Source organism: Peromyscus maniculatus, chromosome 5 (genome assembly GCF_049852395.1).
Source record: "Peromyscus maniculatus bairdii isolate BWxNUB_F1_BW_parent chromosome 5, HU_Pman_BW_mat_3.1, whole genome shotgun sequence".
Classification (NCBI taxonomy): Eukaryota; Metazoa; Chordata; class Mammalia; order Rodentia; family Cricetidae; genus Peromyscus; species Peromyscus maniculatus.
The window spans coordinates 143,622,214-143,639,055 of record NC_134856.1 but is presented as its reverse complement, the minus strand read 5'-3'; the positions used below and the strand labels follow the sequence as shown (position 1 = coordinate 143,639,055).

General features: G+C 49.7%; 1 protein-coding gene across 5 annotated transcripts in view; it reads left to right on the top strand.

The window, feature by feature from the left end:
* Nucleotides 1-16,842, top strand: part of Ptch1 (patched 1) — a 65,677-nt gene that overhangs the window by 1,171 nt on the left and 47,664 nt on the right. The window contains exons 1-2 of one of the 5 annotated variants that reach the window (XM_042278628.2): nt 6,149-6,453; nt 7,982-8,174. In XM_042278628.2, coding sequence (XP_042134562.2) covers nt 6,295-6,453; nt 7,982-8,174 — 352 coding nt within the window. In that variant the 5' untranslated portion in view covers nt 6,149-6,294. Of the gene's footprint in view, nt 1-6,148; nt 6,454-7,034; nt 7,370-7,587; nt 7,682-7,981; nt 8,175-8,700; nt 8,771-16,842 lie in introns of those variants that run through there. The other 4 variants (XM_042278627.2, XM_076573534.1, XM_016000270.3 and 1 more) reach the window with 4 other exon arrangements.

The window sequence follows — 16,842 nt, the reverse complement described above, 5'->3', positions numbered from 1 at the left end:
ATGAAGACCCTCACTGGGTGCGTCTAAATAGTTAATAATTGGACCACCGAGTTCTTGAACCACAATAGTTATTTTTCATCGTTCTGTGTGTGTTCGGATTGTTTTTTCTTCTTCTTGGCTCCGGTTCTTCAACATGCAATTAGTTGCCTCCACAAAGCAAGACAATGCTTTTTGGTGTCATCCTTTGTTACTGTAACTTATTATTTCTGGGTGGTTCTTCGGGATACATTGTTGCCTCAGGTGCATTGTGCTCTGTGTTGTAAAACAAGGGCCTTTCAATTGTGAATGTGTGTGTTCCAGTTGTCACCCAGCGTCCTTCCACCAGGCAATAAAATGCCTTTGAATCCATGATCTTTTTAAATTAAAATGTTGAACCAAGGTGACACCAATAGGCCCTGCCATCTTAATATACCAATTAGCTTTATTTTAAACTCATTGTGAGAAGTGTATCTAATTTCTGGTTATGTATTTTTGTCATAATCTGACAAGCCGTTTGAACAGGAGTTAGCACCATTTTGGAACTGTTTTGTGGAAAGAGGCTTTTAACAGATTGCTTTCAATTGTCTACAGATAAGAAATTTGTAAGATAAATATGGATTAAAATGCCCACCTTCCCCCTGTTCTGTCTCCCCCCACACACACACCTTTTATTTTCTGCAGCCTCTGCCACAGTGTATAATGCCCCATTGAGACATGTAGGCGTGATGTGTAAACCGGATTAGGAGTATGAAAGAAAGACACACAATAAGCTGGAATTGTTTTACTTCCCTTTCATTTCTCATGCCTATATCTCTAATAAATTTGCTCCAGCAGTGGGTCAAAGGGATCATGTTGCTCAGCTTCTTTTCCACGCAGGACCCAAAGGCAGGGAGCATTGAAATGCAGTGTGCTTTCTGCCAGAGTCAGAGCAGGGTACAGATATATTAGACAGGGAGGTAGAAAGGTGATGGGAGAGTGATGGACGGGGAAAAATGCTTGGGGCTTGAGTATTTCAAGAACACATCTCTATCCATTAGAGTGGAAAAATGCAGCAGAAGAGATTTAAAGAAGGGGAGGAATCAATATAGGGGTCCATGATGAGTTTCCTGTCAGGTTCACTGAAGGCTCTGCAGTTGATGACACTGACATTTCTGGGACCTTCTAAGGATATCTCCTCTTGGTTACCCTCCCCACCCCCAGCTCACTGTAAGCTCCTGGGTCTGTGCTGTGGACCTTTTATTTACTCTTTTGTGGAGTTGGGAGCAGCTTCCCATTAAAGGAGATCAGAGGTAATTAGCAGCATTATTTTGACAAGCTGGCTACAGCAGTTCCCCTTCCTCCAGCCTGGGGGGTTGGGAGGGGTAGTTGGTAAGGGCAGGAAGCTGGAGGTAGAAAGAAGTGAGGGAGTCAAGCCCAATGGTTTTACACTTCTGTGCCTTCCTTTTCACCTCCCTGAAGCCGTTTGGGGTCATTTTCTGCCGTCTCCCTGTGCAGTTGGACATTAGTGGAGAGCCAAGAAAATGGGGTGGGATGGTGGCAGACTGGCTCAGGACTCCTTCTTATTCAAACTGCCTTTGCACTACCCAGGCCCTGGCCTAACACCCATGTCCTGTGTCCTGTACCACCCACCCACCCATAGAACACCACGGCCTCCCCCTACCCTACCCTTGTAGCATCCATATGTAGACCCTCACACCCGCTTCCTCATGCATCCCGTCCTTGCAACAAGAATACTGTAGGATTTTAGTATCATATTTTCAATTCTTTGAATTTCTGGAAGACTGTTAAACTTGATGGGGAAAATGATGACTAAGCCTAGGGTCAAATGGCTGGAACATCTTTGCCCCTTTATTCGCTTATATGGATCTTAAAGATTCACTTAGTTTCATCTGAGAAGCCAGTGAAAAGTTAAACCTCAACAAGTCTGGCACCCATAACTTTGCACCATTGGAACATTCCAACACAAAGGGCAGATGTTTTATCTCAAGTGTCATCTTAGCACTTGGACAATCTGATGTCATTTTTGAGATGTGTGCGGCATGACTATGGACATCTGAAGCACTGGAACAGACAGGGGAGGAGACAGTGAGGGGATCCAGAGCTTTGAAGGAATCTGTTATGGAACCAACAGTCCTGGACTGTGATGGGGAGAAAAGAATGACAATTTATGTTTTCAGTTGAACTTGAGTTTGTAGAGGGGATGATCACTCAAGTCTGGCCTCACAGAGGCTGGCAACTCCTGCTGGTCAAGGCCCTAAGCTCTCAGTTATTTGGGGGAACACCAGGCAAAAGACCCTTAAAGGGGCTGTACTGCGGGCAGACACCTTAGCAGGCCTGGCTCGTCCACTCTGCCTCTCTCAGGTCTGTGGAATCCTTGCGGTTAGCTGGAAGTTAACAAACCCGGTGTGGCTCAGCGGTCCCCTGCACAGGGCATGCATATTAAAGCCGACAATGCTTACAAATGTAAATAAGGGTAGATTGATTAGGAACAACATTATAGCTGGGAATGTCACTCACATGCATCAGCAATGAGGCAAATTGGGGGCAGCCTTGGCCCTGACCACCCAAGTCGAGCAGTCTTTTTAGACTGGCTCCTCTTCCCTTTCTTAAAACGTTACAGAAACAAGGCCAATTAGATCCTCAAAGTAATTCATCTCTACGGAAAAAAGCGGACCACAGGGGAAGCGGCGGTGGGGGTGGGGAGATTAAGGTAGCGCTTGTTAGAGAGAGCCTGGGGACTGTGTCCTGAAACCTACGGGCAGAGTTTACAGGTCAGGACCATTGTCTGCGATGCTGAAAAGTTAACCTATCAAACAGCGGGCGAGGGGTTGTAGAGCATTGCAAACCTCAGGGTTCCATGTTCAAAACGTTTAAGAATTAAGTCAAACCGAGGGAAAAGCGTCCGAGTGGAAGAGGCTTTGCATAGCTAGACTATAGTTTCATTCTAGAATCCCAGAATCCAAACAGCTATACTGCCACCAAAGAAGTAAAAACCTGGGGGTGGGGTTGGGAGCAGCAAATGCTTAGGAGTAAAATATTGTAAGGAATTTTAAAGACAACTTTCATAGGGCTATGTGGTTACCTGCCTGCCATACATATAGCCAGCTTCAAATTTAAAATCAGGCTGACCTTTGAACTCGAGGTGTCACCCTAAAGTTTAGAAAACAATCCAATTTCCAAGAGTACGAAATGTGAAAGCTAAAATAGTAGTCCATCCTTTTCTGCTTTATGCTGATAACCAAACTATCAGAGATTAGGATTTTACTCCAAGGCTTAACAGCTCTGCTTCCAGCACGTTGCTCGCTGTTAAGGTAGTGTCCTTCCCCTCACTCAGCATGCCTTCCCTTCAGGATTTTTCAGCTGCTCTTTCGAAAGTCAGTTGTTGGAAAATCACGTGCTCCCTGGTGTTAGGAATTTTGAATTTCCGCGCTGGCCCGGCACTCAGGTCCTCTTCCTTATCCTGTGAGCACCCCAAACGCATCTACCACCCCGCTTCAGGAACCGCACAGGTTTTGTGGGTTTGGGATTCAGGATGGCAAAGCGTCCTAGGGAAGTCCGGAAGGAGATAAGGCTGGGGGGTGGGGGGCAGGCTAGGCAGGGACGAAGGATTGCAACGCGGTGGGAGGGGAAGGCCCCGTCCTCCTGGAGCCGCGTGCACTGCCCCTGCCTTGCTGCAGCCTGCGCCGCTGAATGGAAGGGCCGAAGTGCAGCCATTGGCCGTCAGCAGGAGACCGTGCGCGCATTGGGCAGCGCGAGGGGGCCGGGCCGCTTTCAGGAATGTACTACGGCGTGTCCGGCACGTCTGTCCGCGCCGGCCAGGCGCGCACACCATTCAGAGTCCAGGAAGGCGGTGCGTTCGGCGTTGAGGGCTCGGGGCGCGCACGCCCAGCGCGCCGACAGGGTTACCTGCTGTGCCCGCGCCCCGCGCAGGCCCCAAACCGGAGCGCGCGTGCGCGTGCGCGCTAACGCGTGCGCGCGGACAGGCCGCTTGGTCTGAGTCACGTGGCAGAGCAGGCTCCGCCTTCTCCCCCGCTCCTCCCCCTTTCCCTCCATCTGGGTTTCTTTCTTTCCTTTTCTTTCTTATTTTTTTTTTCAATGAACACACACCGTGTGCATCTTAAAGCCACACCGCCCCATTTCACGGCTTCAGCTGGCTTCTCACTACTACGGTTCCCTCTACAGTTCAAGTGGGAAAAGAAAAATAATAGGATATAGCAGAATCCAGTGTTGGTGGGTCTGGTGTCTACTGCAGGGAGGAACTTGAAAACTTATTGGAGAATGGAATGTGCTTTCTTAAGTGTTGGGTTTTCCCCCCCTTAAAGAGCGTAGTTGTGTAGACGGTTTAATTTGTCACTGGCTCCAGGACCCCCACCCCCACCCCCCACCCCGCGAAGGTCGCTTGTTTTTTGTTCAACGTTAAGCGAATCCCCGGGATGTCTTCGTGACACTGGGCGCAATATTGGGACAAATCCTCGAGATCTGTGCACAATTTGTTTCAAATGAATCCGACATCAAAGCCTTTATTCTCTCCTACGTCACACTATTAAAAATTACAGGATACACACCAAGTTTTGTAATTTAAAAAAAAAAGCCTAAAATTGACTTTAAAAATGTGGTTAATTCAAAGGCGGAGGGTCCAGATGAAACCCAAATAATAAGGAAATTTCTCAATTCCATTTCTCCGGACTGCTGAAAAGATTGTTTCTTTTTATGTATTAAAAATTCAAATAAAAAAGTCTCTACTTCTTCGAGAGACTATGTGTCTGGGTTCTCTTTACAAACTCTTTCAAATGGGACTGTATTGTGTATGTTTTTTTTTGCGGGGGGGGCAGGGTTTTTTTTTTTTTTAAAGGGTGGCTTTTCCCAACGTCCTTGCTCTCCTCTTTAACTTTCCATTTTGTTTATCTTAATACGAGGCGTTGTTCCCTGCGAGAGTCTAAGTCTTGCCTTTGGTTATAAAAGAAAAGAGGAGAAAAAAAATTGGCACACACTGGCGCACTATCCACCACCCTGTCATTATCGGTGCAAGCCTGGGAATTCAAGGCGGACCTCCCAGTATTTGCTGCAGCTTGAGGCCAAAGTGCCTCTAAAAGGGTTTTCTTTGAGGAACCTCAGAAATTGTTTAAGCGCTTAAAAAATATTACATATCCCCCGTGTCTATCTCGAGGCAAATGCTTCTGTATGTGTGAGCGTGTGCGTGTGTGTTTGCGCGCGCGCTCGCAAAAGGCGTCTCACAAAAAGAAGACACTGTTGAAAAGAAAAGAAATAGGAAAGAAAGGAGAGAGCATTCCTTAATGGAAGTATTGCATGAGAGAAGGTTGGCGCTGAGCGGTCCCCCCCCCCCTCCCCAGCCGGGGATGCACACACGGGGGTTGCCTACCTGGGTGGTCTCTCTACTTTGGTGAGCTGTTGCTAAGCAGCTAATAATAGTCATGTTTGCTGAGTAATTTCTGCCCTCCGCGAGCCAATCGCGTCGCAGAAACCCAAGCCATCTGACAGCCCCGGGGGCGGGAGTTCCAGCCTTTTTCTCTTTCGCTCGCTCTCTCCCCCTCCACCCCCTCCCCTCCTCCTCCTCTTTCTCCAAATGGAGAGAGTTCTTTTTTTTCTTCTTCCATCTCATCTATTGAGTCAAGGAGCTGCTGCGGCCGCTGCCCGCTGCACACACACAGAGCAGAGTCCCCAGGTCCCGGGAGCGAGAGAGGCGCGCGGCGCGGGGGCAGAATGGTCCAGCGGGTCGGTGAGGAGAACAAGAAAGCAGAGTCCGGGACCAAGCAGCCACCGCGAACCCAGCAGTCCGAGAACGAGCAGCCGTTTCAGAAGCCACCACCGCCAACCCCAGCCGCAGCAGCAGCGGGAGCAGCAGCAGCGGGAGCAGCAGCTGCCCCGGCCCGGCATCGCTGAGACCCGCCGGGCACCGTCGCGTCGCCGGCAGCGGGCGCCGAAGGAGCCAGCGCGAGTGGCGGGGGTCTGCGCGCGCCTTCTGCCGTGAAGGGGTCGCGGCGTGGGGCGGGGACGTCTGGGGGGACTTGGGGACCGCTAGGCGTGCCCTGGAAGCGCCGGCTCTCGCCTTCCCGCGAGCTGGATGTGGGCAGCGGCGGCCGCAGAGACCTCGGGACCCACGCGCAATGTGGCAATGGAAGGCGCAGGGTCTGAGTCCCCGGCAGCGGCCACGGCCGCAGCGCCCGCAGCGCCCGCCGTGTGAGCGGCAGCAGCGGGTCTGTCACCCGGAGCCGGAGTCCCCGGCGGCCAGCAGCGTCCTCGCGAGCCGAGCGCCCAGGCGCGCCCGGAGCCCGCGGCGGCGGCGGCGGCGGCAACATGGCCTCGGCTGGTAACGCCGCCGGGGCCCTGGGCAGGCAGGCCGGCGGCGGGAGGCGCAGACGGACCGGGGGACCGCACTGCGCCGTGCCGGACCGGGACTATCTGCACCGGCCCAGCTACTGCGACGCCGCCTTCGCTCTGGAGCAGATTTCCAAGGTGCACGTCTGTTCCCTCCTCCCTCTCCACTCTTCCCTCCTCTTCCTCTTTGGGATCCCTGCCACACACGCACACAGACACTCTCCTGAGAAAGCAGAAGACAAGTGAAGTCTGAAAATTTCAAACCCTCCCTCCGGACTTCGGAGGAAAGGGCTGTCTGAGGTCCGCAGGGGGTGGAGGGGTGCGTGCGTGCGTGTGTATGTGCGTGTGTGGTGTGTGCGCGCGCACACGCCCTCCCTGGTGTGCCTTTTCCGGAGCTTTGGAAACCGTCCTGAGTGGACCACCTCCAGGGCGGCCGCGGTGCAGCACTGCCCCCGGCCCTAGCGCCCTTCACCCGCGCCCCTGCCCTCGGTTGTAGCCTAAATCTCAGCGTTGCCACATTTCTTAACCTCTTCGTGGGGGAGGCGGAGTGGAGAGAGGCGGAGAGAGGCAGAGGGGAGGGAGCCAAAGTAAAGGTGGTTTCCTTTTTTGGCAGCCGGTTTTGCTTTCGTTGAGCTTGAAATCTCTGCTCCCTTAAAAATTATTCTCGGGAGAGGACGTCCCCTCTCTTCCAGGTTTTGGGCCGCCTCTTCTCCCAGCCTGCTGGAGAGAGGGGCAATTGTAAACAAGTTGCCACCTTAAATCTTCGGTGCTGGTGTGCGGAACCGCCGGGTTCATTGTGTTTACGGGGATGGCTGAAATGTGTGGAATCCGGCGAAGGCGAGTACCTAGCCTGGGGCCTGTAGGGTCCCTGGCCAGCACCAGGGCACCGCCGTCCCGAGAGCAGCCTGCGCCCAGCCAGGACCCCCGCCGGCGCCGGCCTGGGCCTCTTCCCCGTACACTTGGCTGTTTTTTTTTTTTTTAAAGATTTCACCAGGAGGGAGTGGGAGAGGAGGGAAAGATCCTTGTGGCCGCCCTCTTCAGAGCACAAATAAGTGTAAGTTGCAGATGGCTGCTGCACTTCCTAACTGAGCTCCTGTGGCGTCTCCCAAAGCCGTGGAAGTGTCTGGAGCGAGCTCTGGCTGCCGGGCTTACCACGTGGACCCCCGCGTGCAGCCACGCCAGGCCGGAGGCCATAAGGTCCACGGTCGCTGTATAGTGTCCCTAAGTGCGCTTGCGCTCTTCACCCGCCTCCGGGGTATCCGAAGAGGCCGAAAGGCTGTAGCAGGACTTAGGGCAAAGGGGGTCGTGGCCTGATGGTTTAGTGTTGGGCTTCTCCACTAGGATCACTCAGGCCCTACCTCTCCAGGTCCGAGACACTAGTGCCTGCCTGTTTTTGTTGGCTCCTCTGTTAGCCTCTTTCCCCAGCACCCCAAGTCTCATTCAGGGATGGTGCTCAGGCTGCGTGGGGGCGCCCTGTGTCCCTAGGGTGTAGTTCCCACGCTGCAACCTCGCTCTGATTTACAACCTAGTCCCCCATGACCCTGGGGCTCTCCCTGAGCCACGGCCGCTCACGCCCTCCACTGCTGGGGGGGGGGGGTGTCCCCAGGCGGGTGCGCACGGATAGTGATTCCTAGGCGTTCACTCCTCCCTTCTGCTTCGTCCCCAGGGGAAGGCTACTGGCCGGAAAGCACCGCTGTGGCTGAGAGCGAAGTTTCAGAGACTCTTATTTAAACTGGGTTGTTACATTCAAAAGAACTGCGGCAAATTTTTGGTTGTGGGTCTCCTCATATTTGGGGCCTTCGCTGTAGGATTAAAGGCAGCTAATCTCGAGACCAATGTGGAAGAGCTGTGGGTGGAAGGTAAGAGACCTGGCGCGCGTCCTTCGTCTTCTTCCTTCCCTTCCCTGTGTTTGATAAAGATATTTGCCAGCCTGCACCTAGAGCCTTGCTGTGGCCAGCGAAGCCCCTGCCCGCACCAGGGGCGACTGTTTATTGTTTGCATGCCTGGCCTAAGGCCAGGCCCGCCCGACAAAGGCCGCGCTGTAATCTACTCGGGGCGCTGCGCCTGCTAGGTGTGGTGGGAGAGAGTGGCGGGGGCGCCAGGCCCCTGCGCGGGACGGACCACTCGGCAAGGCCCGCGGGGGTGGGGGTGGGGGGGTCCCTGAGGTCCGCCACAGCCGTCCGCCTGGCTCTGGCCAGGGTCCCAGCGGCCGGAGGAGGGCCTCTCGGATCTGGGCTTCTGGGCTCGACTTCCTTCCCTCCCCCCACCCACCCACCGCGTTTGCGGAGAAAGGAGAGGGGGTGGAGGGCAAGGCCACCCCTCTAGCTGCAGGGAGTGTGCGCGCCCCCGGGGCGCGCGGGGGGCGGGCGCCGCGCGGGCCTGCGGAGGCGGCCGCGTGTGTGGTCCTGTTTTTGGACTGCTTTCAACTCTGGGGGAAAAAAACATTTGTCTCAAGGTACAAAAAAAAAGGGGGGGGCGGTGGAGGTGGGGGTTGAAAAAAAATAGTAAAGCACAAACTGGAACGCGTGTTTGCAAAGTAGATTAATGTTTCCTCGCGGGTGGGGGCTTTTTAAATGGAATTATTCTGGGGGGAGGCTTGGCAGGCTTTCAAGAAAGAAATGTGTTTTTTTAAAGAATGCAGGTTTGGTGGGAGGGGCCACGGGAGCTCCCCCTGGGGTTTGTATGCCGGTCTTTTATCTACGTTTCTCGATTTGGGGGGTTGGGGACCTGCTTTAGAAAAGGACTTGTAAATTGAAAATAGGTTCGCCGTTTCCCCCACCCCCACCACTATAGGCTTTCTTTTTCCTTTTTTTCTTCGTTGGTCGTTTCTCAGTTATCTCTTTGAAACGTATCAATCCCTTGTTGGAAAACATTTTAGCCTCAGGCAAACACTGCTTTGGGCATCTGAGTAGTTGAGCAGATATTTCAACCCCAAGTATCTGGTGCGTGTCTTCTGTAAGCCACCCAGGACAGAATTTGGAAACCGGAGTTAATGAGTAATTCTTCAGGATGGTATTGGAAACTAACCTTCGAGAATATTCACCTTTCAATGTTTTGCAAACTAGTGTTGAAGTATTTAGTTGAAAAGTGACAATTAAAATAATAGTTGAAAAGTGACAATTAAAATAATAATCCAAATCATTACGAGCAGAACACATTCCTGCCTTAAGTAGCTTGGTTAATGAATACAAGTGTCTTTTGGATTGATTCCATTAGGTAATTTACCCCACTTTGCTTCCTTGTCATTGGTAGTTCAGGGAATAGTTTTATTGAGCACCCACAAGTCCCCTAGCAACAAATTTCTTGAGTTTCTATACTGTTTTAGTCACTGTGGTGGGAGACAGTGCCCAGTGTCCTGTGCTTCAGACTTCTGGAACTCAATGCATTTTCACTGAGTTTAGGTTTACACTTCAACTGGTCCATGAAAGTTAAATTAGGAGAAAAAAAGGCCTTAGTGGATGTCTTGAGGCAGGCAGGGATACTAGAGAGACAGGAGGCAACAGGGTGTTGTAGTAGGAACAGGCCATGGCCTGCAAGACCTCCGGAAAGGAAGGTTAAGGTCCTCAGCACGGAACTGACCAGCAGGACTCTAAGTGTAGAAATAGAGCTTTTTCCACACCATGACCATACAGTGATTTGCTTTTCAGTAGTTGGAGCAGTTGTTTCAAGAATGACATGAGATTTATGAAGAGGGACTCCAGAGTTAAGTGGGAAGATGTTCAGTAAGGGGGGCACACCTGAGGCAGACACCTGAGGCAGACACCTGAGGCCTGCTTTTGGCATCTTGAGGACACCCACACACAAACCTGGGGCACTATCATGCTAGGCAAACCTCCACTGAGCCACCTCATATATGTGTTCCATATAACAGTTGTCACTCTTTCCAAATAATGACCATGAATGGCCATCCACATGTCCATTCATGTTCACTTTACCTACCATTGATTTCGGTCATTTAGTCTGATACTGCCTTGGCCTCGTTCATTCATTTATTCATTCTTGCCTTCTACAAGAAGCAAGTTTCATAAATTGGGTTAGGGGAACCCATTGTCATAGTAACCAGAGGTCTTGTTTATGGTATATGGAATTTAATGTTATATTGTGAGCCTTTGCTTTTAGGAGTAAATTCCCAGTGTTTGTAGGTGATGGCGGAGGTCAGTGAGTTATAGTGAGCAGTAGCCCAAGTTTAGGTTCATCTTTGCTTCAGTCTATTAGATAAATTCTTTATCACTGTCAGCGAAGTCATCTGTTACATGATCCTTTCTTCAGGTTCTGGGTGTGATTACAAGAGCCAAGAGCTTGCTGTACACACAGATAAGATGAGAAGAGAGGAAAGACAGATTGTAAGAGAAAAGGGAAGCTGGAGAGACAGTTTAGAAAGGTTGCTATTTCTCCTGTGATGAGTTGCCTTTGTGCTTGTGTGTGTCTATACACAGGCTTACTGTGTGTGTTCTGTCTGCCAAACTATTCTTAATATGACCAGAAAATTAAGGAATCTCCTTGACAGCCGTGGCTTATCATCCTGAAGAAATGGAGCTTATTAAGACAGTCGGTCCATTCACCACAAAGATGAAGACATTGCTTCCCCCCCCTTCTCACAAGTACACAGCATCTATGCATGCATAAGTGATAACGTTTTGATTCTTTTAACATGTTGGTTTAATAATTGCCTTTCAAGAAACTGACAGTTATATATAAGGTGACAACCTGAGTCTTAGGGTGTATTTTTTTGCATGTCACAGGTGTCAACAAGAGCTTGCTTGTGATTGGACCAAAAGGTTTGATAAAGATCTTGGTGTTGGGCACCTGCTGTCACAGAAACATGGTGGTACATAAACACAAAATCACAAACGGTGATTTCCAGCCACAAGTATTTGGTCAGTGTGGGGTCTCTGTGCCTGCTCTGCACCAGGCACTGCCCAAAACTCTTGAGAGAAAGGGTGATGACAATCTATAGATGAGTCAGTAGATGGTTAATTGCCAAATTGTTAGGGAAATCAGCGGAGACTTCCAGGATGGTCCCAGGCTGGGAGGGTGGAGGTGAAGGACATTCTAGGCATAAGGAAGAGGGTGTGTGTGTGTGTGTGTGTGTGTGTGTGTGTGTGTCTGTGTGTGTGTGTGTGTGTGTGTGTATGTACGTACGTGTGTGTGTGTGTGAGTGTGCTTGTGTGTGTGTGTGTGTGTGTGTGTGTGTCTGTGTGTGTGTGTGGCCTTAAGTGTTCATCTTCCAGTGACCAGTGAGGGAGTGAATGGGGGGGGGGGGCGGGCATTGGGCATCCGGTGGTTTGGAAGATCTACAGGGGTGTGTGCCACCTAGAGTGGCTGCGGCCTGCAGGCTCTTTCTTCAAGATGCTGGATCTGTGGTTCTTAATTATCTCCTGGTACTCTTCCTGATAGCAGAAGTGCTTGTGTTTGCTTCTCAGGGTGCTGAAGGAAACTAGTTGTTTTGTTTGTTTTGTTTTTTAAGCCGTTCACATTTCCCGGTGGCAATTCTTTCTTTTGACTTAGCAGATCTGCCCTCCTGCTCTCTTTAATATCTGCTTCCCTTTGCATACTCCCTCCCTCTCCTCCAGCTCTCTGTCACAAGTTTGTTGTCAAGGTACTCCTGTGACAGAATCTTCATTTATCTCCCCGAGATAAAAGCTTAGCCAGCGCCTGGCCTCCTTTTTTGAAAAGGGCAACAACCTTGAAATGACTCCATATTGCCCTGGTGTTTGATTGTTGAAGGCTTTAAGGCCAGTATTGGGGAGGAGGATGAGAATTTATTAAAGAGAAATAGAAGACTTTATTTAAAAAAAAAAAAATGCTTATTTGATGGGCAGTTGCACTCTCAAGTCTGTACTGTATGCTTTCTGTGTGCTTTGCACAGTTAGAGCCACTGTCCTTCAGTTGCTCAGCCTTGGCACTCTTGCCATTTGGGCCTAGATATTACTCAGCTGTGAGAGGCTGTACACACTGTAGGGTGTTCACTGGAGCCCCTGGATTCTACCCACTAGGTCCCAGCAGCACTGTCCCAGTTAAGTCAGCAGCCCTACTCATTGCTAGATGCCCCAACCGAGAACCACTGAGCTGGGTGATAAAGGACTGGGTAGAAGAACCCGTACTTTGCAGGTCTGATTGAGTTTGCAAAGGCACCACCGTGTGTGTGTGTGTGTGTGTGTGTGTGTGTGTGTGTGTGTGTGTGTAATTTGATGAACAAGAGGTGGTTATTCAAAGAGCAAGTGTGCACTTGGTGCAACCAAGTTGCTGTTACTCTATTCCCTTTGTACTCCGAGTAAAATGAATGACAAGTAAAAATCACCAATAACTGCTTGCAAAAAATGGCAGGTGGCTCAGGCATTCCCCACAGGGCAGTTGGTGAGCTCTGAACCCATCTCTATGCTGCCCACCATTCTTGACACACCAAGAAGTTCGTTCATAAGCCAGTTTGGGTCATGGACTGTTTCAGATGCATCCAGCGCTGCCTGGAGCTTCCTGGAGACGACAGCTTCCAGATGTATGAGCCGCCTGGTCTGTGTGTTTAGGTTATACACCACAGCTGATGCCGAGATTAATGCTGGCTGGAGAGCTAGGGAGATTGGTCTGCTTTCCACAATACCATGTTTATATTTCATTTGGATTTCTCCTTCAGTGCTGACCTGCCCATGACCCCTGGAACCCTATCCACTTTGGGTGAGGTGGTACTTACTCTCTCTTGCTTAATTTTTCTTGCTGGGGGGTAAAGAAGGGGTTCTAAATTCTGTAGAGAGGGGTTTCTGGGTGCAGAGGGGCTTCTTGTGGCTGCCTCCCACATGGTGAGTGCCTGAGAGTGAACCCCTGAAGCGTGTGCTCTGCTCAGGGTGTGATGTGTCAGGGCTCTTAAATACAATATTTTACAGTTATTTTGAAGGAGACTAGACTTCATGGAAGCCATTTTTCACAAAAGTCTTTGATCTCTTGGCAACACTCTTTTGACACTTTGTGGTGGTGGGGGGGAAGATGGTCCCTAAAAATCATTGTACCCCTAGGATTCTCATATTCTGCTGCTCTTATTTCCAGTGCCTGCTGCAGGCTCCTGGCTGGTTGCTCCCTCTCTCTTCCCTTCTTGTCACCCTTCCTACCCTCCTTCCTACCCACTCACTCCTAAATTGCTCAAGTTCATTTCCTCACAAGTGTGTCAATTCTGAAAAGGTCTTTCACCTGGTCAGTTAGGAAAGAATTGGTCGATGTGTCCTTTTGAACCAGTGGTGTGAGGCCCTAGCTGCAGAACCACCATACTCCTGGGGTGGTGGGGTCCGTGGAGTACTCTTTTGGGTTCTGCCAGCAGAAGAGCTGCTCTTCCTGTTGAGGATTCCTGACATTTTCCAGACTTACAAGGTAACTTCAGGAACCATGGACATGTTCTTTCTGTGTGTATAAATTGACCAGTGTATGAAGCAAGTCTTAGCCCCCTGTCCTTGTGGCATGATGTAGGGGAGAATTCAGCCCTGTACCATCTCTGAGCTGCTAAGTGAGGCACAAACCATACATTTCCACCCAGGCACCTACTTCAGCCTTTCCCTAAATGGAACACCCACCAGAGCCAGTGGGAATACAGAGCTTTGACAGAAGGGACTATCTTACCCAGTTTTTCTCTGACTCTATAGCCTCAGGTGTTCCATCCTCATGAGAGCTCTGTTAACACGCAGTTCAGAAGGTTCCGCTTGCAGAGGCAGTTCAGCGTGGACAGAAGGAAGAAGCTCTTGGAGTCTTCTCAGTGGGAACTCAGGATTGCCCCAGAAATACAAGCTCTTCTGTTGCCTTTTTGCTGCCAGTCTCTGAATTTGGGTTCCTTACTGGGTTTCTCCCTCTCAAATCAGATTGTGGATCCTTTTATATTAGACTGATACTCCCTTTATACTACATTATATTAAATTTTTCCTGCATATCTACATTTAAGTAGATTTGGCAGAAAAAAAAAATTAGCCTTCCTAGACAGTAAAATGCTGCCATTGAGAAACTGCCTGAATGTTGTGAGGTGTGCAGGAGTCTACTGTCCAGAAAGTTGTACCCCATTCCTTGCCCCTCAGGGGTCATGGGTTAGGTAGTGATGTTGGGATTTAATTGGAGTTTAGAGCACAGTTGGCAAAACAGTTGCCTTGTGTTAGGGAAACTTTTTTGGTGGATAGTCAGGTACCTTCTGATGAAAGACAAGGTTGTTGGAGAGATTTAATATGAGAAGGCAGGGCCTTACTTGTAATCCATAAGCCCAGGTGTGAATTGGACTGAATAGTCCACCCTGCCTGTGGGCCCCATGGCTCTTGTCTGTGGAGGTGAGGCCAGTGAAGAAGCAGGTTTCCATGCATATCACAGGATATGCTTTATATCCCTCCAGTTGGGATAAACACGAAGAAGCTGGTGCAGATGTGCTCAGCTTAGCAGCTGAGATGGGTTGCAGCTATTGATGAGAAGTGGACAGAAGAAAGCAGGAGCTAGAAATGGGCTTTCAGTCAGTGTGCTTAAGAGCTTCTGGCTACTAGCTCAGGGATCCTGCCCAAAAATGCCAGATGTATTACATAGTCAAGGATTGCAATGTAAACACTGCTCCGTGCCACAAGGCAGGGTGGTCCATCTCCTATTTAAGAAAAGCAGGAGACCCAGAGTTGCAGAGCAGGCCATTGGCTGTCTGTCCACTGAGCACAGTGGTTCTCCTTGAGTTAGGAGCTGCACAATCAAGATTGGAAGTACAAATCCCAGATAAATTAATACTTTAGAAGGCAACAAACAGCATCCTGTGCTAAAACGCCATAGAGAAGCAGCTTGCCTTTTGTACAGGGGGTTGGAGATGTGGCTCAGTAGTACAGCACTTGCTAGCATGCCCAAAGCTAGAGCCCTCCTGCTGCCCAAACAAACAAACAAACAAAAATTGGATAGCATAGGGGTTGGGAGTGAGTAGGAAGAAAGTTAGGTTCTCCAAGGAGCATCCTTAAGTTACTGTGAATGGTGCGCTTGCCATCTGCTCTTAGTTAAACTGAAAGGTAAGGGGAAGCTAGGCCAAGATGGCCCAGCTATCCTCAGGACCTCCTGCAGTGTCAGAGAAAGCCCGCTGGGTTGGTTCACCTTCTGGGTTTAAGCCCAGTATTTATCACAAGGCTGCGTGATATAGCACTAGGAGGTGGCTCAAGACACCTTGTCAGATGCGAGGCTTTCCAGTTGGCTGTGCTTTCTGGAGGGAAGTCAGGATGCTGCAACCGGCCAGGGCCGGGCTGCTGGGCACCTCTGGCGCTGTCCACCCAGGTGCGTGTTTATAATGCTACAGACAGTTAAAACTCGGAAAATCTAGAGAGACCGCAGAACGTGTATTCAGCCTTCCTCAGAAGGACCAGACTCAGTTTAAAAAAGGAACATATTTTGTGAGTTAGGAGGAAATCGGATTTTGGCAATTGTTAAAATAAGTGCTCTAATATTTTCCTGGTTTGAGAAAGCCATCCATAGCATGCTTGGGAGCACTCCTTTAAGAAATGGTAATAGTAAAAACAGGAAATGGAGGCTTCTTGACTCCCTGTCTTTCTCTCCCCCACTGCCCCACCCCCACCTTTTCCCTCCCACACTCCTCAGTTTCCTTTGCTCCTTTACTGGGAAATCAGAAACCTTTACAAAATAGTTACACATCACAAATGCCTCAGCTTAAATAGTCCAAGGAAGAAAATACTAAAACATTTTTTTCCCTAGCTGCCTAAGAAGTTATTTGTTTTTACCTGTTTCCCCTAAGGAAGTTCTCACACTGTTATAATTAGTTAAAAATATGTCAAGTATGACACGTCATTTTAATCTATCTGTTGTCCAGAAAAGCACGTCTAATACCCCGGTTCAGCTGCAGCCAGTGCTTGCAATTTGAGAGACTCTGGATTAGGACTAAATATCTGTTAGCTGCTCTCTCTAGAGATTTGGGGGATAGGATGACCCCCTTCTTCTTCTTCTTCTTTCTTAAAACAGGCTACAGTTTCACATGGGCTCCCAAAGGAACCTCTCTCCCTTTTTGTTTCCCACACCAATTGATTTATCATTTTGCTTGCAAGCAGATCCAGAATGTTAGGGCAAGAACACACTCACTTTTTTCTCGTAACTTTTTTGTTGCGGACCGAAACCAGTTGACTTGAATAAATTTTTCTGAGGCCTGAATGTAGCCAGCAACGTGGAAAAATCTTGCCATTCAGGGCCGTCTGAATGTACATTTCAGCCACACAGTAAGCTGCATTGGTAAGCACTGGACTGCTAAATACAACCATTTTTCGCAGCAGCGAGTTAGACAGGTGATTAGCATAATTAGCACAGCGCAGCTATACATATGGTAATGCTGAGTGTGTAAGTGCCAGCTGCGGAGTAAAATTTATGTCAGGGGTCGGCAGGGCTGTGCGAAAGTATTGTGTCCCAGCTGCAGGTCAGGGCCGCCAAAGCTTACCTCCTTTTCTCTCGTTGGTGAATACGCCAAACAGAAGAGAAAGACAGAAATATAACAGGTACTGCTTTGACGGAACAGCCCAGTTCTGTGCAAGAGGAACTCTTCTG